Genomic DNA, 19,321 nt, shown 5'->3' on the forward strand with positions numbered 1-19,321 from the left:
TGTTTCATTAGTCCAATGCTTTGTAAGTATTGTACAGTCGAGTAGTGAAAGATGCAGCTTTATTTGTTAACAAGCTGTAAAGTCTCTTTTGCACTGTTTAAGTATTTGGTAAACATAACATTGCGTTTAACAATTCTACATTTCACCAATATGCGCGTGCGATGATATCTAATGACGTCATGACGCGCAGTAATTTTTATTTACTGCATACGTCAAGACATTCGTTCAGTATCACATCCTTTAAGGGTTATTTTGCTTTATTTTAAAGGTATTTTTGTAAAGTTAATGTTTTTAGAACTCATATATTGAAATATCATAATTATGTTTACATGAAATGTGTAATAAAAGAAATAAAAAGTATTACGTCACAGCATTTGACTCACCTGGCATGGGGGTGGGGTCCAGAAGGAATTTTCAAGCACGGCTGAAATCACCGGAAATGCCTATCAGGTGTGCTAGAATAAATATTTATTCTAATACCAGTAACAATATGTAGGCCATAACATGCTTGACTTCTTTTCGGTAATAGTATCATTATTTTTAAAAGTGGTCGAAATATGAACATTTTTCATCTAATTAGAATTTACAAGGTGATAACACATATTATTTGAATTAATACCACTCTAATAAATCCGCTCTAATCAACAATTTAATTCCCAAGGCCATGTATGTTTTTTACACTTACGCATTAATCTTACGTAGTGACCTCCCTTGACAAGGCTGGAGTTTGAACATTATTGTAAGCAATAAATAAGTACAACAACTGAGTGTATTGTATATGAATAACACATATGCAATAAAAAAGTTAAATACATTTTTTTAAAAACTGCGATGCTTAACCTTCCATCCATTATAATGCCACATCTACCTACCATGTGTGTCATTATTGATATGGGCATTAATCTCTAACTTTTGTTACTTAATTTTAAATGCTCATTGGTCAGTTCAAACTTTATATTGCTGTAATATAACCAGTCAATATAATTTGCCGTATTTGCGTTATTCGGGTTTTCACTTGATTTCTTGTTATTTTTCAGACCTCAAAAACTAATCAACATGCTAAAATGTTAAGTTATTAATTGTTAAATATATAAGTTCCATGAGCGTTTCACGTTTATGTGATTTAACGTTTCAACTAAAAGGTTTTTCCCGCCTTATTATGATGTCAATTGATCAACTGTTTCCGTTAACGGTCGGGTCGTTCTATTTACAGGATAGATAAGAAAGAATAATTGTAAGGTTTTCTTAGATGAAATGAAGAATTTTTGCAAAGAGATAATTAACTGTGGGTGTAAATGTAAGTACTGACTTGCGTTTTTGGTGCGATTATCGAGGATATGAACGTTCGACTTATTAAGTACGCGTGGAATCCTTCATAGTATGCACACTTTTACCTGTTAAACTTCGTTCATATCGATGACACCAAACACACAATTCATTCCGCAGATATATAGTGTTATCTGATTTAAATTTATTTAAATGATATTATAATAATTAACTGTAATGTTCCTTAGTGGCAATACATTTTATTGCTATGTTATCATTAAAATGTACTGCTGTGACTTATAGAAACTATTAAGTAACGTGCTCATGTATAGTGTATGTTGTTTATTATATGCCTTGCAGTTCCTCGTCGAGATGAGTAGCTCTCCAAAACAAAAAAGTGGGCGAATTCGCGTCATCGGTATTAATAGTGTTTGATTTATGAACTTCTCTCAGTTCTGCGTATAATACGCGTCAATAGATCCGAACATTTCCTTTCGACCGAGTTGTTAAAATGGCCGTTAATGTACTTTTTGTGATGTGACGTTTGCTTTTGTATAAGCATTATTTTGTTGCTGAGATATAAATTCCTTTGTCGTTATTTTGCTCACTCAAGTGAATTCTGTAACTGTTGACTAGTTTCGCTAGATTTGCTTCCTTTGACTTCAATATTTAAAAGTAAATTACATATTCATTCGTGCCAGTTATTCCATTTTTAGAAAATGGACAGATAGTGGTATGTTTGAATCAAATAAAAAAAACCAAAATATAAAAATTAAAAAAAGCTATATAGTAAATGGAATTTTATAATTGGAGGCTTCTCTGGTGACATAAATCACGTCTCATTCGGTGAGGAAACACGCATCTTACGGTCGCAACGGATACGTGATTACACACCGAACTCAATGTTATTTTAATATATGTTTTATTAATAGAAGTTTTAAGTCAAATGATCAATGTTGGACAGTACGTGCCAATAATGCGTTTATTCTTGATCTCAAATTTGATTTTAACCATTGCCAACACACAACAGAGCTGGTCACGTTACAAGGGTGATTATTTTGTAAACACTAGTTGGACTGAAGCTTAAAATACAGAACAAATAAAGTGTAAGTTTTGTTTTTGTAACATAATAATTGATTTTGAGACTTTGGATGGAAAGATGGACGGGCTGAGTTTGGGCAAGAACAATAATTGCGGGAATGATTGCTTAAACGATGGGCGAGAAAATTTGTCAACCAAGGCACGGCTTATAAAGAGTTTGATACTAAAATGATTGACGACGTGGGTGAGGGAGGGCTTTTGCCTACTACCAAGGATTGAAATTATAACTAGTATGCAAACATTGTACGGGCCTGCGTAGAGTCAGACATTTGTTCATATTTGTGCCATATCATTTGGGTCGGAAGTCGTATTATTTGTCGTAATGTATCAATAGAGCAGCACCATTACATTTATGTTTTCTGCAAATCATACACTTGCTCAAAAGATCGGGATTATCATACTGACCCTTCGATTCGTAATACCCCAACTAAAAGCACCTTATTTATTTTTTAAACTATAGCAGGGAAATCATTGGTCTCGTAACGGTTATATGTTTATGCATGACAGGGAATATGTAAATATATATATATATATATATATATATATATATATATATATATATATATATATATATATATATATATATATATATATATATATATATATATATATATATATATATATATATTGTAGTTTAGGTTTATTGTTTATGCAGTACATGTTTATTTTTTCTTATACAAATCATTATACATGCTTCATGGATTAGCAAAATTTACCACAATCGTTAATTCTGCAAAGAGGTAGATATATTTATAACAATTATAATCCAAAAACTTTTAATACCCTATTAACCTTCACCCTGTTTTGATTGGAACGAATATTTTGAGATACCATTTGAAAACGAGAATAACTGAGCAATCAAAGATTATGAGTATCCATCATGTGTTTCCGGTACAGAGAAAAATCCGACCCCAGGGCACGCGCGTTAACCGGTAACAAAGCTTGCCGAGTTACCGGCCACGCAGCGTGCCCGAGGGTCGGATTTTTCGATCCGTTTTAACAATGATTTATTTTCAATTTTAATCCAGAGTCTTGCATACTTATATATTTGATTGCGCTTTATTGAAAAAGTATAATTTAATTTTCATAAACCATACAATAAAAGAAATCGGAAGTGGCGCGTTGTTGCGAGTGACTCATCTTACATTCGGGATGTAAGACGGGTTTTTCCAGCACTGGTCACATGACCGGAAACCCACGTCCGGTATACAAGATATTTGTGTCCACATTATAATACAACACAAAAGGTAGGGCACCCATAACGTGAGTAATTTAGAATATACAGGAGCGTTATACTGCGTTATCAATGATAGAGTTCACAAAATAGAGTTTCGCATTTAATCAAATACCGTTGAAATGTATCTAATATCGGGCCCCTTTTAAGAATTAGATCGAGCGCCTTATTCAATGAATGAAATGCCAAAGTGAGGCCCTGATTTCTGGACGCACCTTACAAGTCTCTTACAACAGGATTAAGCTGAGCTCACTTATTTTATTTTAGTCCTATTTAAGAAGAAATCTTATTTATAATTATAACGATGATTCATTTTTATTCTTTACTGAAATTAACATTGTTTGCTTTTTACGCTTAAGAACTTTCGTGAATTTGGGGTCGGGAACGGAGGATATGCACACTTTATTAACATTGAGTGACTTGAAGTTTAACAGTTGTGTTCGAAGATATTTGAGATACTTTTCTTAATGCAATAAAAAAAACAATTGTGTTTACTTGAATAATTTCGTCATAAAATGAATATAATGAAAGCGTAACCTTCATGCCTGATTAAAGTCCACTATTCCTGTTTTAATTACCCGCTTAATAAGTGGTCATTTTCAATTGACACCCAATATGGCTATTTTTATGTCCTCATAAAATAACTTTTATAATTTTGGATAAGTACATCGTACTACCACGAATTATATTTTGTGTAAGATGATGGTTGCAAAAGGAAATTTCTCAAATTTCGCAGGTTCTGTAGGCTCTTATTCCAGCTATTGGAACATTGTATCTTTTGGGTCATTTGACATGTAGAGATACTTTTGATTTAAGACAATTCGATCCCAATTAAATTCAATATATAGTGCATATAGTCATACATGAGACGCACAAACCAAACGCTTCCACGTCAGAGCCTTGAACATATCCTGTACGTGGTCCATAGTATAATTTTCGGAGCGTTCGCGACCGCTTAAAGTGTTGTTTTCAACATATACTTACAAAACTATCAATTAACCCGGAATGGTTAGTAGTGTGCACATGTGCTTAATGCTTAGTATGCAAGAGGTATATTTAAATATGATCCTAGATAAGATTAGAATAAGCTGAACACACGACACAGTCGTTTGAGTGGCATAGTGTTATAATATACAATATTTGATTTTCGTCTGTAAGGTTTTCTAAGATATAAAGCCTTTAATTATATACATAATTATTATGTACAAAAAAGGCGAAAACATGTAATGTTTAAAACGAGGAGACAATAATTTAATCAGGTATTATATGTATACTATTCATGTTATCAACACAAATCCGGAAAAAATGTCGTTTACATCACTCGAGTGCACATTACATTTCTGAAAAATATTGATCAAATGATACAAACGATACAAAGAAAATTGCTTGTTATTTGACGGACATAGAACATAAATGTACCACTTAATTGAACTTTTCGGAGATAGAAGACAATCACACAATTAATTGCCTGAATACGAATCTCCATGTAAGGAAAAGATAACCACATATAGAATGATGGATCCAATTGGACGACTTATCTCGTGTTTCGCAAACATTGACGAAAAAAATATTAAGTAAAACTGGTTTATCTAATTTCCTTTCCTTTGTGTGTAGCCGGCATTCGTACAAACATTAACGTCCGTGTTTTTGTCGATATAATTTATTAAATATTGTTGAGCTAGTGATGTATCTTAAACATTAATACTGAGTTTAAAATTGAAAAGTAATGCATTTAAGAAAATAGCAGAATTAGAGTGTTTTTTTAAGGGAAAATAGTGAAAACGCCGGAATTAAAGTTGTGACATATCGATTTGTACGTGTTTTAACTTTCATTTATAACTTCATCATGGAGAATTACGTCAGCATGGTAATTCTTTGTCTGATATATGTTCAAACTCAAGGTTAGTATTTCTACAGTTTATTAATATTTATACGCAGGTTAAATTAGTTTAAAATGCGATTGTCTTCTGGTACATTTATTTTGTTTAAAAGAGATTGGTGAAATACTGTCTGTTTATACATTTCAAAAAATTAATGCTCAATTCAGTGAAGGCATCAATATAATTTAAAGGATATTGTTTATCAAATTGTTTCGTCTTTAACATTGTGAAAATAGTTTTCCATTGAATATATCAATGAACATGTGTAAAAGCAAGTCTACTTACTCTTTTCAACACAATTAAGTTATACACTTTCTGATTCATACCAGTTTTTTTCTCTTTTCCTAGTAACATTTGCACAAATTCCAAATGAGTGTCAGAGTTGCGGTTGCTGCGCTCACGTTAGCAACAATATATGTAATATCAATGGTTACTGTTATTATGGGTGCCAAAATGGATATTGGGGAGATAAATGTGATCAAAAATGCAGGAATACTAACTGTGTCACATGTGCACGCAATAATGGCAATAATTGTGAGTGTATGACAGGGTACTACGGATACAATTGTGAGTCTTCGTGTGGAACTAATTGTTATTCATGTGACAATAGCAAAGGATGCCTTTCTTGCAAAGGTGATTACTGGGGTAGTACATGCAAAAACAAATGCAGAAAAAATTGCGATGGTTGTTTGAAAGCAGATGGTCAATGCAGATCTTGTGTGAAAGGATACTGGGGCCGATTATGCTATAAGGTATGTGGTAGTCAGTGTAAAACGTGTAACCGTTGGAGTGGATGTTCAGAATGTAATAAGGGGTTTTATGGATCGAAATGCGAAAATTACTGCGAAGACTATTGTAACAGCTGTGATGAACAGCGCGGATGTACTGCATGTTACATGGGTTATAATGGACACACTTGCAATTGTTTTGCAAATTGTCTTCAATGTGATAATCGAGCTGGATGTACAAGATGCAAACCTGGATACTTTTCAAATAACGGAGTGTGTCACCAATGTGCTCATATAAAATCTGGGTGCACTTGTACTAATTTATTTAACTGCATTGGGTGCATTGATGGTTATTTCATGAAGTCATACTTGTGTTCACCATGTCCCTATTACTGTACATCATGCACTAACTCTACACAGTGCACTTCCTGTACGGACGGTCGATTTGGAAATACATGTCAGTATCAATGTATAGGAACTTGCATATACGACAGTTGTGTTTCAACGCAATCTTTTTGCCAGTGCATTACAAATTATACTGGCTATAAATGTGACCAGTGTATCGTTGGATACTATGGTAATGACTGCGCTCAGAGGTGTTCCATAGGCTGCTCAGGCCTGTGCCATCAACTTAGCGGATCGTGCATATGTAAATATGGGTGGGCGGGGAATAATTGTGAGGTATGTGCCGATAAATACTTTGGAAACCTGTGCAGTGAACAATGCAATAGTAACTGTGTAGCTTGCACTGCGAAATATAACTGTACGCTTTGTATACCTGGACGTTACGGTGATTACTGTCACCACAGGTGTGGGAAAGGCTGCATAAATGGCAGTTGTGCAGTTGAATCAGGATATTGCCTTTGCATGAATGATAATTTTCTTACGACATCAGCAGCAAGATATTGTCATGATTGTGTACCCGGACAATATGGTCAAACGTGTGAGCATTATTGTCCACAGACGTGTTTCTCATGCGAACACGAGTCTTTTTGTTCTTCGTGCTATAGCGGCTATTTTGGGATATCCTGTCAAATACCATGTCCTGGTGGGTGTGAGGGAAACAGTTGCAATCAGAAAACCGGATCATGTTCATCATGCAAACATGGGTATTTCGGAGAACATTGCAACAACACTTGTTCCGAATCCTGTCGATCATGTGATCAATCCGGTAAATGTTCCGAATGCAAACCTGGATATTCAAACACACAAAGACAATGCACATGCAGAACAGATATTTGCGTCGATTTGACAGATTGCAATTCATGTACAAATACGTCATATTTTGCAAATGGTAATTATTGCTGCATGTGCAACCTTGATAATTGTGTTTCTTGTGAAAAGACTCTTGATACCATTAATTGCAAAACATGCAAAAGTGAATATTTTCCTGACAATAATGGACAGTGTGAAAAATGCAATTCACAATGCGTCGCAAATGAATGTGATTCGTCTTCGGGAAGATGTCTTAAAGGTTGCTCATACGGATACTGGAATGATAATTGTGATAAAGAGTGTCATACAGAATGCTTAGCTTGCAATCAAGCAAATGGATCGTGTTTACAATGCAAGAACAATACAAAATATGGACCTGATTGTAGACTGGATTGTAGCACTAACTGTACAAATTCCATGTGTGGCATTTCTGGGAATTGTACAAACGGATGCATTTCAAATATGTATGGAAATCAATGTGAAAACTCATGTGAAGGATATTGTACACCTAAGGACAATAAAACACTTTGTTCTGAAAAGACAGGAATGTGTTTATACGGCTGCGACACTGGCTTCAGGGGAATATTCTGTCCGAACGGTAAAACAGGCTTTACTTTTATTACTGTGTCTACATTGAAATTTGATTTTCGTAAATAAAACAGAACATTTTAATGCAAAAGTATTTAAAATTTATTTCATGTGTTGTTGATATTTTATGTTACTCATATTGTCATTTAAAAAATTAAAACAGTAGCGGAAAACAAAACATCGTCAACTGCAGCACTTGGTGGAGGAATTGGTGTAGGTGTCGTAGTTGTTGCTGTCATTGTGGTTGTTGGACTCATTTTGCTGAGAAGAAGGTAAGAAAATTAGATTTAACGTCTCACTTTAGTGTAATAAGTAGCAGGCACTTCGACCTATCATACTTTTTAGTTTATTTTAAGTAATAGTATTCTTAAAACTTAAATTTAATCCCAATATATTTTTATTAGAAGAGTCAATATGAGCAACAGAAGCAAACCACCTGAAAAAGAACCTGAGAACCTTTCCGCGTTATACGCAACGGTGAACAAACGAAGTACGTATGAGCTCTCTGAACTGTCAGAAATGGTCTTCTTGTGTACTTAAAACAAATTATGTTAAAATGTAAAGAATATTTTAGGATTTGGTAAAGTAAGTTTAAAATAAGTTTCTAATAAGGCATAATTCTATTGTAATTAAAATGTTGAATAAACACTAAGTTATCTTACAGACGACATTTTGAATACATGCATTTACCAGTATTACAATCACAATATAGCTATTTGTCATTTACGATTATCGGTTGAATGTTGATCAACTGTAGAGACAAAAACATTTTCATAGCAAACAATGGAAACAAAAAAATCATTATTGACACCTTATTCGCTCTCTCAGGAGCATCCAACGGAGAGAACGCCAATGACGATTCCGACAATTCGCACTCTGTTACCTTCGTCGAAAACCCCAGTTACCAGAGTCTACCACCGAAGAGGTCTGTCAAAGAAAGGACTCCTATCTTTTCAGAAGACAATCTTGAAATTGGTAAGAGTGTTATTCAATTAGTTAAAATAAGGTTATTTTATGTTTCTACCATGCTTGTGTTATATCAAATTAACAATATGAGAGGCGATTTATTTATTTTACATATATCGTGCTTAATTAAACCAAATTTATGTAAGATGATATTTTCTTCATGTAAAACTTATGTTAAAGCAAATAAACAATATGCCGGACAGGTCTGTTAATTAAGCTTATCTTAATCAGAAACATATGATATGCCAAACAAATATGCGTTTTCACAACGCTTGTGTTATATCAAACGATATTGCAGACGAAGATGATGCCTCTGCAAGGGAAATTGCAGTCAAATTTGAGGAAAATGGTGGTGTTTATTATAACAACGCTAACGAAGTCGGCAAATTCAAAATACATGTTGCAGATCTACAAGAATATGTGCAAAATCTATCTTCGAAGCACACAGAAGAAGAATTTCAGGTACAGTGCACCCCTTAGATATTCATTATTCTGAATTACTCGTTTCTTTTAGAGAGGGATTATGTGCAAGTATGTCGTATTTAGATATTTATATATATATTATTACTCGATTGCAAACGAATTGTCCTTTCTTCATTCGTTAATCTTTCATGACAATGTTTTATTTTAAACTTGCAGAAAATTCCATATGGTCTTGTGAAAGCATATGAAGTTTCACAAACCAAACTCAACATGCACAAAAATAGGTACAGAGGAATTTACCCGTGTAAGAACACAAATTTCGTTATCAAATTACTTGTGTTCGCATTGCACAATATTTACATTTGCCTAGTTACTTGACGTGCATACTGAATAAAAGCCGAGCTGTTATGACGTATTTCTTTATCTCAGTACAGTGGTCTTTTTTGATTTACGTGACCTTTTTAGCCAGTGGTACTTGCAGTAAGAATCATCGGCTTCTAATGTATACAAATGCAAAGACAGTAGGGCACGCTTGATATGCGATCAATCCTTAATGCTCAGAGTTCACAAGAATTGTTGTGCAACTTTCATATTCGTTCCAGTAATTGAAGCTCAGTCTGTTTAATTTCAGATGATGATACGCGAGTCTTAGTTCGTGGTGGAGTAACAGACTACATTAATGCAAGCTATATAGACGTATGTTGTTTCTTAAAAAGGCAGTAGTATTGTAAATTGTATCTGAACATTATATAATTTTGTGTGTAGTAATAGAGCACCATAAAAGGAAAATTTCAGTAAGTTGAAAACTATATTTGGGTGATTGAAATCCTCAGAAAACTCACGTTTCGCTGTCCGTTCCAATGCGGTAACCGCCATAATAACTTTTAAATACGTTTACTGTATACATATGAATTATATCAGTATTTTGTTTATTCGTGCTGTGTTTCGTTGATTGTCTGATAGGCTTTAACCGTATGCCTCTCAGCAGGCTAATCTTACAATACTTGGCTACAAGGTTTGCCACTGTATCAATTGTATTAGTTTTAAGTATAAACATTACTGTTTTGAATTAGACGATGAGGAAATAAACATTTTAAAAGAGTCTTTGTGGCAAGTAAACTGTAATACTATTGTTAACATAAGGAAGAAGGAAATTTTGCCTTAATCATCACAACAAACCTATTATAATAGTGTAAATGCTGAGGGATGGCTGATTCGCAATAGCCCAATTGTTTAAGACATTACTTTAATATACATTTTACTGCATATTTTATATTGAGTAAATGTAACCTTACACAATCAATTACTGTAATAATATATAGCATAATTTATATTTCATTTCAGGGATTCAGAGAGCGGAATGCATATATTGCTACTTTGGGTAATATTACGTACTATAAGTAAAACCATTAAGTGATGTCTGACAATACGATATTAGAAATAATTAAATCTAAATGTGTACGACCAATTGCATGGTGAATGAACTAAGTTCATATTAACCTAATTGCTTACGTTTATTAAGTATATAAATGCATAATAAAAATCAAAATTAAACTTATAAGGTCCAATGGCTAAGCAGCTTGGCGATTTTGGCCAATTCTGGCGAATGGTCTGGCAACAGAAAGTGGAGAAGATTGTCATGGTGACAAACTTGGTAGAGGGTAAGGTAAGGTGATTTAGCCTTTATGACCAAGTGCAATGTAGGTGTGATGTGAAATAGGTCGGGGTCAGATAACATTTTAATTTAAATGGCTTTCAAAGTATGTCATGATTTTATAATAAATGGACAGCAAATGAATTTTATATAAACAATGATGAAATAAAATAAACATCAGCAACAAATCTTAAGCTTTAGTATTCCTTTATGTTTACTTTAATACATACGGTATTATATGCTACTAAATAGGTTATAGGAATGGAATTTGTTATTACACAGATGAACCTGAGTTTGGCATTGTTGTGGGAGTGAAACTCCGTTAGAGTAACGTCGCCTTTTAGTTCATAACTTTTTGGTCCTAAATTGTATTTAACATAAGTTTATATTCATTTCTTTGCAGAAAACCAAATGCGAGCAATATTGGCCCGACCAATATCAAAGTAAACTATACGGTGATATAGAAGTAGTGTGCAAGATTGAAAAAAATTACGCAGATTTCATCTGGAGACAATTCACGCTTTCTAAGGTACATTGAAATTTCATATTACTCCTCGGTCAATAAACAGATAATATAATAAATGTTCATTTTTTAACTATTGTGGATAATCGGCGTATGAAAATATTTTGACTTCAAGATTAACCAAACGTATTCCAAAACAGATTAAAGGAAATTAAAAAAAAGTCATCTAAACGTCTTATTTGCAAATTATCTCTGGAAAAAGCAAACAACAACAATAAAAAATGACACATACAAGACAGTTGAACGTTGTATACTTTCGGCCGAACACAATGAGTTCAGATATTCCATCGACTACACATACAGTCAAAACCCGTTTGCTCGATATCGCTTGCTCGAGTTCCTTGTTGGTCCGAACTTGCGGTTAGGGATCGATTTGTATTATTTTATGTACACATTCCCGCTTGGCTCGATATTTGCGAGGCTCTAAGTATTTGGGCCGGTCCCAGTGATATCGCGCCAACAGGGTTTCGACTGAACATGTTCTGTATTATTACGTTATTTGGCCAAGCACAAGCGTATATTTTGAACTATCAAAGGTATTTAAACGATGTTAAGTTCATCCAAATATGTATATGCTTTCAACAATGGAAATGCAGTCGGATTGTAAATATTGAATATATTAAATATAAAACGCTTCAAAATAAGGTAGTTGTACATTATATCTTGAGATTTTGTACAAAACGCAAATGGCTCAACATTATATTATTTAACAAACTATTACAATCCAACTGTAATAGCTGAAACAAAATAAGGATATATTTTAAATAGTTGCCTAACAATCCATTTAGCCTCTAAACGATCGCGGAATTTTATCCTTGTAAACAAAATACAATGCTCTGAATAAATTTCCTTTTAGGATGTTAGATAAAATATATCATTCTTAAGTATGACTTTAAATATTCCCCGTTTACCAGATGAGGAGTTAAGTATGTGTGTACATGAATCAAGGTTAAACGAGAACAACCAAACGCTTTATCACAAAAACTTCCTTATTGCTACATATTGTGCATATTGTGCGTAGATACCATTAAAAGGCACATCAAAAAACTATTGTGTGAATAATAAGCTTTTGCACATTTGTTTGCTGAGTAGCATTTGTGAAACAGTTGAGCAGTATTAATCTCTGATAAGAGGAAACGAACATTTTTAAAAGAATACTTTGTAACACATTTACTAGGTAAAATATATTTCGTTAACTATGATAAGTTGAGTATATAACTCTTGCTGATCAGAATTAAACTCAGAAACATAGCTTATTTCCCTTTTTTCATGAGTAGAATGCCTTTTAAATGATGTTGTCAGTTAGGATTCATCCGAGGGTTTTAACTTTGTTGGGTAACGTCAAATTCTGTAGATGCTCTTAAGCCCCAAAAGAATTTACCCACCAGAAAACAATATCTGATTGATAACCATGGAATTGCTGTTCATGTCGTTATTTTCAAAATTAACAGAAATTTGAAAATTTGTAGCCTATTTTTTGCAACTTAAGTTTATTTCAATCAATTTGAGTCATTAAAATTCTTCGATTGCAATCTCAGCTTATCAACAGACATATAATCAGGTATCAATAATAAAGTGTTACTTAGCAAAGCAATGGTTTGCGTCGTGAATGTATATGTATATATGTATATATTCATAACAAAAAAACAACATGTTATTCATTTCAAACACTTATTTTTCTCCCTCAAAAATGGTACCAGAATTCCGAAGAAAGAAAGTTGCATCATCTTCAGTTCACTAGCTGGCCAGACAAGGACATCCCTGACGACGTCACATCAGTTATAGAGTTTAGACAGAGAGTAAATGCCTTGCCGAGTACCTTTAACGGACCAGTAGTTGTGCATTGCAGGTTTGATATTAAACATTAGTTCAAACTACTGACTATAAGCGTTCATTTCCTAGCTTGTAGCGATGGAGAATATAAATGAACAATCGAAAATAGTATTTAATCAAAACATTATAGGCACTTGAGCTTCAGTGTCGATCTGATTAGATACAATCTAGTTTCAACGCCGTGTAAACGTTTACGAAATAAGTTCAAGAAATAAGTAAGGAAAACAAATGAATCAATATTGCTGTGCCGGCAGCATCAATCGAGCCGAGTTTTTCTTAGTCGGGAACCAAAACAACTGCACCACTGACGACAAATCAGTTTCATACGATTTTATGAAATATTATAAAGGAAATTTTAAAATTGAGGGAGAATTTATCAACATTGCAGTGGAAGCTGACAACATTCAAATATCCATGTTCGGTTTGGTTTGCTAATAATACCTTTGAACAAAGTTATTAACATGTTAAGTTACCAATTATGAAGTTTATAAGACGTGTTCCAGAAGCTTAATACAACATGTTATTAATTTATTTACTCGCAAAATGAAAAAAAAAACAATTAGTCATAGCCGAAAGTTGGTTAGAATTATGAACGTTGGAAGCGATAAATAACAAGCAAAACATACACCCAATATATAGCATAAGAATCTCAATCTGATTTGGCCTGTTTCATGAATGCAGCATAAGTTTTGTTTAACTTCAGTGCTGGCGTAGGAAGAACGGGAACCTATATAGCTCTAGACATTCTCACAAAAGAGGGTGAGACAGAAGGAGCTATAGATATCCCGGGATGTGTTCTCAACATGAGACAGAACAGACCCAACATGATCCAGACCTTGGTGGGATTATTACTTTTATTAGCATTGTATAAAATTAGTTTTACATTGTGACGTTTATTTAGCACAGCTTCGTGTAAGCTGAAAATGATCATAATCGGGTCCGTTCAAGTTGTAGAAAAAAAAGTATATATAGCCCTCGAGCCAAACATATTTTTGTTTAGATGTTGGTATCTATACCACCAGACCACTCGTAACTTCATGTCAAGATTACACCATTAGTTGATGTATCACTTGTAGTTAGTACAGTACTTGCATTCATTTGTTGTCCTTCAAAGTGCCACACAACAAGCAAGATACTCATTTTAATATTGCTATTTTAGAGTCAATACCAGTATCTTCACCAAGCCCTGGTCCATACATTGACTCTTGATTGTTCGTTGATAAGAAGAGAACACTTCAGTGAATATATGGAGAAATCAAGTAAACAGGAGATACAGATGCAGTTTCAGGTAGGATTACTTCTTAAAATATCGAATGTGAATACTATGTATCGACGTTGTATACATATACAATGCGTTATCATTATTTAAACGTAATATTGCATTTGGAATATACTTTAGAAAATGCAATTGAGTCATGAGAAAAAGTCGGATAGGAAATTACAGGCCATTGCAATGAATCGGCTGCTGACAAAAAACAGGAAACACTCGGATATACCAGGTACAACGAGTATTTCGACAACATTACTATCTCACTTAGATCTACACTGTATCCATCACAATCAAATATTAAAAAAACTCATTTATGAATTGCTAACTTGTAAGTCTTTTTATAAATTCAGATGAATATTTTAAAACTCTAATTATTCGTGATAACATGTTTTGATTGGTTCAATATTTACCAAGCTTAGCCCGTTGCAGTCTTCTTAATGATTTGTATGATGTATATGTTTGGTTCTGTATATTGTTAGGTGATTCCAACAGACCGCATCTTAATCCGTTTTTGAAAACAGGCGAATCTGATTACATCAATGCAATATACATCAACGTAAGTGTATACTTTGCATGACATAATAGTTTACTTTAAATGTATAACTCGATGACAGTTGTCCAGTGCATTAGATATAAAATAATAATACAAGGTAAACTATAGAGACAAGCCCAGAAATAACAACAACTAAATAATACCTGTATAGAGGCTTAAGACAAAGGCCTATCAAACTAAATAAGGAAAACAAACCTACAATGATGTTGAGACAAATCTCCTTTTTAGAGTTTAAAAACAAAACAACGCTTCTTGGTTGCACAAACACCTCTGCCGGACACAGTTGCTGATTTCATTGCACTTGCTGTTCAAGAAAACTGTTCATGTATCGTTAGTATGGAGGCACACTTGGAAAAGCATAAGGTAAAAAGTACACTGGCCAGATATTTAAATATAAATAAGGTTTGTATTTTACACTAAACTTAAAGTGGAATTCACATTGAGTTTGTATTTTATATTGTTACTATTTTATACAAAACATGACGTAGCATTATGGGATAACATATTATGTATTGTAGTATGCATAGTAATCATTGCGACATGTTTGTATGAATTTTACAAATTTAAATAGTATTTTCCGTATCATACCACAACTTGTAATACCCTGTACGTATCTCATTTTGATCTGAACGTATGTTTTTTTTTTATTGTTTTATACAGGGGATTGGCTTATACTTTCCTGGTGACAATCAAACAATGAAAAAGGGTAAGGTTTCCGTTCGATCCATCACAGATCAAAGTGCAAGACACTTTGTGAAAAGAAAACTGCGTATCGAACTAGAAGGAAAGGTAAGATTTTAGACATTTTAATTGTGCACAAATTTGCATTGATTGTAAATATACTTCGAAAACAAATACGTTATTTATTTTATGAAATAAATGTAAACAACACCAACACCCGCAAACAACAGCAACAATCATTTATTAATTGGCGCAATTGCAACATAATAATTGTGTATGAAAAGGTATGTTTTCATTGGAACATAGACCAAGAAAGATGTGACGATTCCACACTATGAATATTTGGACTGGGATACAAAACACAATGTTCCGAAGTCGCCAGAACTCTTTGTTGCCTTCATCAATGAGGTTGAAGACGTATTCAAAGCATCTCACCTGAAGGGACCGATACTGTTGCACTGTCTGTACGTTCAAACTTTGCTTGAGCCCCCATTCGAATTTAGTTGTTTTTTTCTTAGTGAAATTATTAACAATACATTCGTAATTTGTTTTCTCATTGGATAATAAAGATATTGCGTAAATCGAATTTCGTGTGTGTGTGGTGATGTACATTCTAATCTCAACCATGCAATAAAAGAACATTGTAAATTAAACATCGAACACATATTGCAAAGCAAATATTCGAAAAGTTAGAATAAAATAAAAGCATTGATGTTTCTATTTTTTAAGACACTTTTCCTTACACGATATATAACTTTTGTGATAGAAACGGTGCTGGAAAGAGCGGCCTTTTTTGTGTTGTCTCGACATTACTTGAACAATTGAGTGATGTTAATGAAGTCAGTGTGGTCAATGCGGTGCAGAAAATCAGGGCTAGAAGACCACTCGCTATTCCAAATAAGGTAAGTAAAAAAGCACTCCTTCAAACAGATGGTCTATATTGCATGGAAGAATAATCTGCTTTATAATGGGTTTGTATCCCAATTATACAATTGAAACCACAGTGACAAACGAAGAAGGAAGATAATTAACAAGGAGTCTCTTAAGAGGCACAAGGTTCAAGGTTTAACATACACTGAATAAGAGGCACAATTAAATTATATTTGTATCAAGCGATTGTCCATGAGTCGTATATACTTCAAGATGAACACGATTAAAAAGTTTTATTATTTTTATTCTTAAGTCCTATATTTGTGTGTTACAAATCTTGATATTTGTAATTATAGTTTTCAAATTTGGCATCTTGATTCAAATTGTTCTTGAGTCAAATTCTTCTGACATTTGTAGTTTATGCTTTTATCTGATGAAGACTAAATAAAGTCGAATCTCGTTTTGATAGTGAGAGTTTGCCTCATTGTTGAAATCATTTCATCAGTTGTTGATTATGATAATTCTTATTGCATTATTATACGAGTTTTATCCTTTAGAAACAGTTTTACTTCTGCTACGAGTGTGTTCTCCATTCCGTGAACACAGAAGATAACATAAGTGGGAATATCCAGAAGGAATAAACAATTCGACAATCTTGGAACAATGGCACACATAGGGTTACCCTTGACACGAAGACATGAATACATTTAATAGGCATATGAGGAAATATTACGTCATGTTTTTCATAAGGTAGATACATGATGACAAGTATTTCAACGTCCTTTTATTGCAATTCTGAACCACCTTTATGCCATAATCAACGGAACACTAGTATTTCACCTGCCAATATAAACATAAACATTGTATTGTAAATCTCCTTGTAATTAGTTGCATGTTGTTATGCTTTTATAAAAATTTTTATAGTGTTTACTGTTGTTGTTTCTTTGTTTTTTTTATCAGTTGTATATAAGAACTTTTTTTGATATATTAAATGATTGAATTGTACAGAACTTTTATTATTATGTTACTATAGATATAGTTATATTCCATTTTGTTTGCGTTGCCCTTATACATTTAGCTTTGAATACACATTATATTTGAAATATGAATAACAATGTCATATCGATTTATTTTTTAATAATTTCTGTAATAAATCGAGCTTAAAGTATGATTGTAGGTGTTGTAAGCGATAATAAGTAAAAGATCATTTATTTTTAATTTTCGTAAGTGTTTTCTTTGGAAACTGGAAATGTGTTTAGTTTTATGAGCAGATTGACAAGTGTAATAAATAAATAAATAAATTCACTGTTTTGTCAGGTTTGGTTCTTAGTTTTCTTTTCATATTTATTTTTGGTTCCCAACTTAAACCTAAATCAATTATTTTGAAAAAAAAATCTGGTTTGGTTCCTTTTTTTTCTTCACCACCTTATCTGTTCGTGAATTTAAACGGGAACCAATTCATTGACTTTTCCGGAATCAAATGTCTACTTGTTGCTAAAGTTAACTTGACAATGCAGAATATTGCCATACTTTTTATTGTGTTATGGCTTAGTATGTTGATTTGCCCATTCGGCGATTTGGGACAACTAGGATCTATTTTCAAAATAATTTACGAATTTTTTTATAAGCTTGTCAATTTCTTTTGTATTTACATAATAAGGGTATATTCACTGATATGCTTGATCAACTTCACATCATTGGAGCTATTCCATTTGTATTTCAGTTCTTCCAATAAACGTTCCCTTCCTGTGTTATGTTTTAGTTACATTGAAGATACAATTGTAAAGCAAACCAACAACTATTGTTGTTTGAATTACAAAATATCACAACCTGCCCTTTGTGTATAGTTTTTGTTAATCAGTATGACCCCCCCCCCCCCCGAGCGCCATGTTGTCAAGAATATTTTGACAATGGAATTTGTCATTGACATTGGATATATTTTAGGCAGTGTTAAGATTATGACAATTCAAACACTTAGGATAGAAGGTACAGTTTTTAATCATGTTCGGATGATGACTGATATCTGCAGATAGACATGTATTTTCTTAGCAGCAGGGAATAAATAAATATGACGTAACTGTAATGACCAATATGATATGTGACCTTGACTTTTGACTATATGACCATAAAATACATAGGGGTCATTTCCTGGTCACCCCAACATAAATTCAAATTTGAGGGTCATGGCTTTAGGCTTTGTCGAGTTATCACACAGACAAGCCTCTTGCGTTCAAGGTCACTGTGACCTTGACCCTTGACGCGATAACCCCTAAATTCAACAGGGGTCATCTTCTGGTCAGACCCAGCCTCCATGTATTGCCTGATAACCACAGATTCAGGCATTGCTGAGTTATCACTCGGAGGTCACTGTAACCCTGACCTTTGATCCGATGACCACTAAAAATCAATAGAGGTCATCTACTGGTCAGGCTAAACCTTCATGTCAAGACTGATGACCAATGGTTCAGGACATGTTGAGTTTGCATTTAAGGTCACTGTGACCCTTTGACTCCATAAACCATTTGGGTCATCTAAT

At 33.4% G+C, this 19,321-nt stretch overlaps 1 protein-coding gene across 3 annotated transcripts; it reads left to right on the forward strand.

Moving 5' to 3' along the window:
- Positions 1-5,266: 5,266 nt before the first annotated feature.
- LOC128205641 (multiple epidermal growth factor-like domains protein 10) lies at positions 5,267-18,536 on the forward strand. 3 transcript variants are annotated; one of them, XM_052907446.1, is made up of 21 exons: positions 5,269-5,502; positions 5,811-8,022; positions 8,176-8,284; positions 8,417-8,502; positions 8,841-8,987; positions 9,277-9,440; positions 9,618-9,705; positions 10,033-10,097; positions 10,746-10,782; positions 10,964-11,067; positions 11,459-11,584; positions 13,279-13,427; positions 14,115-14,250; positions 14,571-14,699; positions 14,811-14,910; positions 15,161-15,237; positions 15,463-15,597; positions 15,895-16,023; positions 16,222-16,379; positions 16,682-16,817; positions 17,343-18,536. In XM_052907446.1, exons 1-21 carry the CDS (start codon positions 5,488-5,490, stop codon positions 17,424-17,426), a joined length of 4,386 nt encoding a protein of 1,461 aa, XP_052763406.1. In that variant the 5' UTR covers positions 5,269-5,487; the 3' UTR covers positions 17,427-18,536. The 3 variants fall into 3 exon arrangements, with proteins under 3 accessions (XP_052763407.1, XP_052763406.1, XP_052763405.1); XM_052907445.1 differs by having other exon boundaries at positions 5,830-8,022; XM_052907447.1 differs by lacking the exons at positions 14,811-14,910; positions 15,895-16,023; positions 16,222-16,379; positions 16,682-16,817; positions 17,343-18,536 and having other exon boundaries at positions 5,267-5,502; positions 5,830-8,022.
- Positions 18,537-19,321: the final 785 nt, after the last annotated feature.

Source organism: Mya arenaria, chromosome 10 (genome assembly GCF_026914265.1).
Source record: "Mya arenaria isolate MELC-2E11 chromosome 10, ASM2691426v1".
In the NCBI taxonomy this organism is placed as follows: domain Eukaryota; kingdom Metazoa; phylum Mollusca; class Bivalvia; order Myida; family Myidae; genus Mya; species Mya arenaria.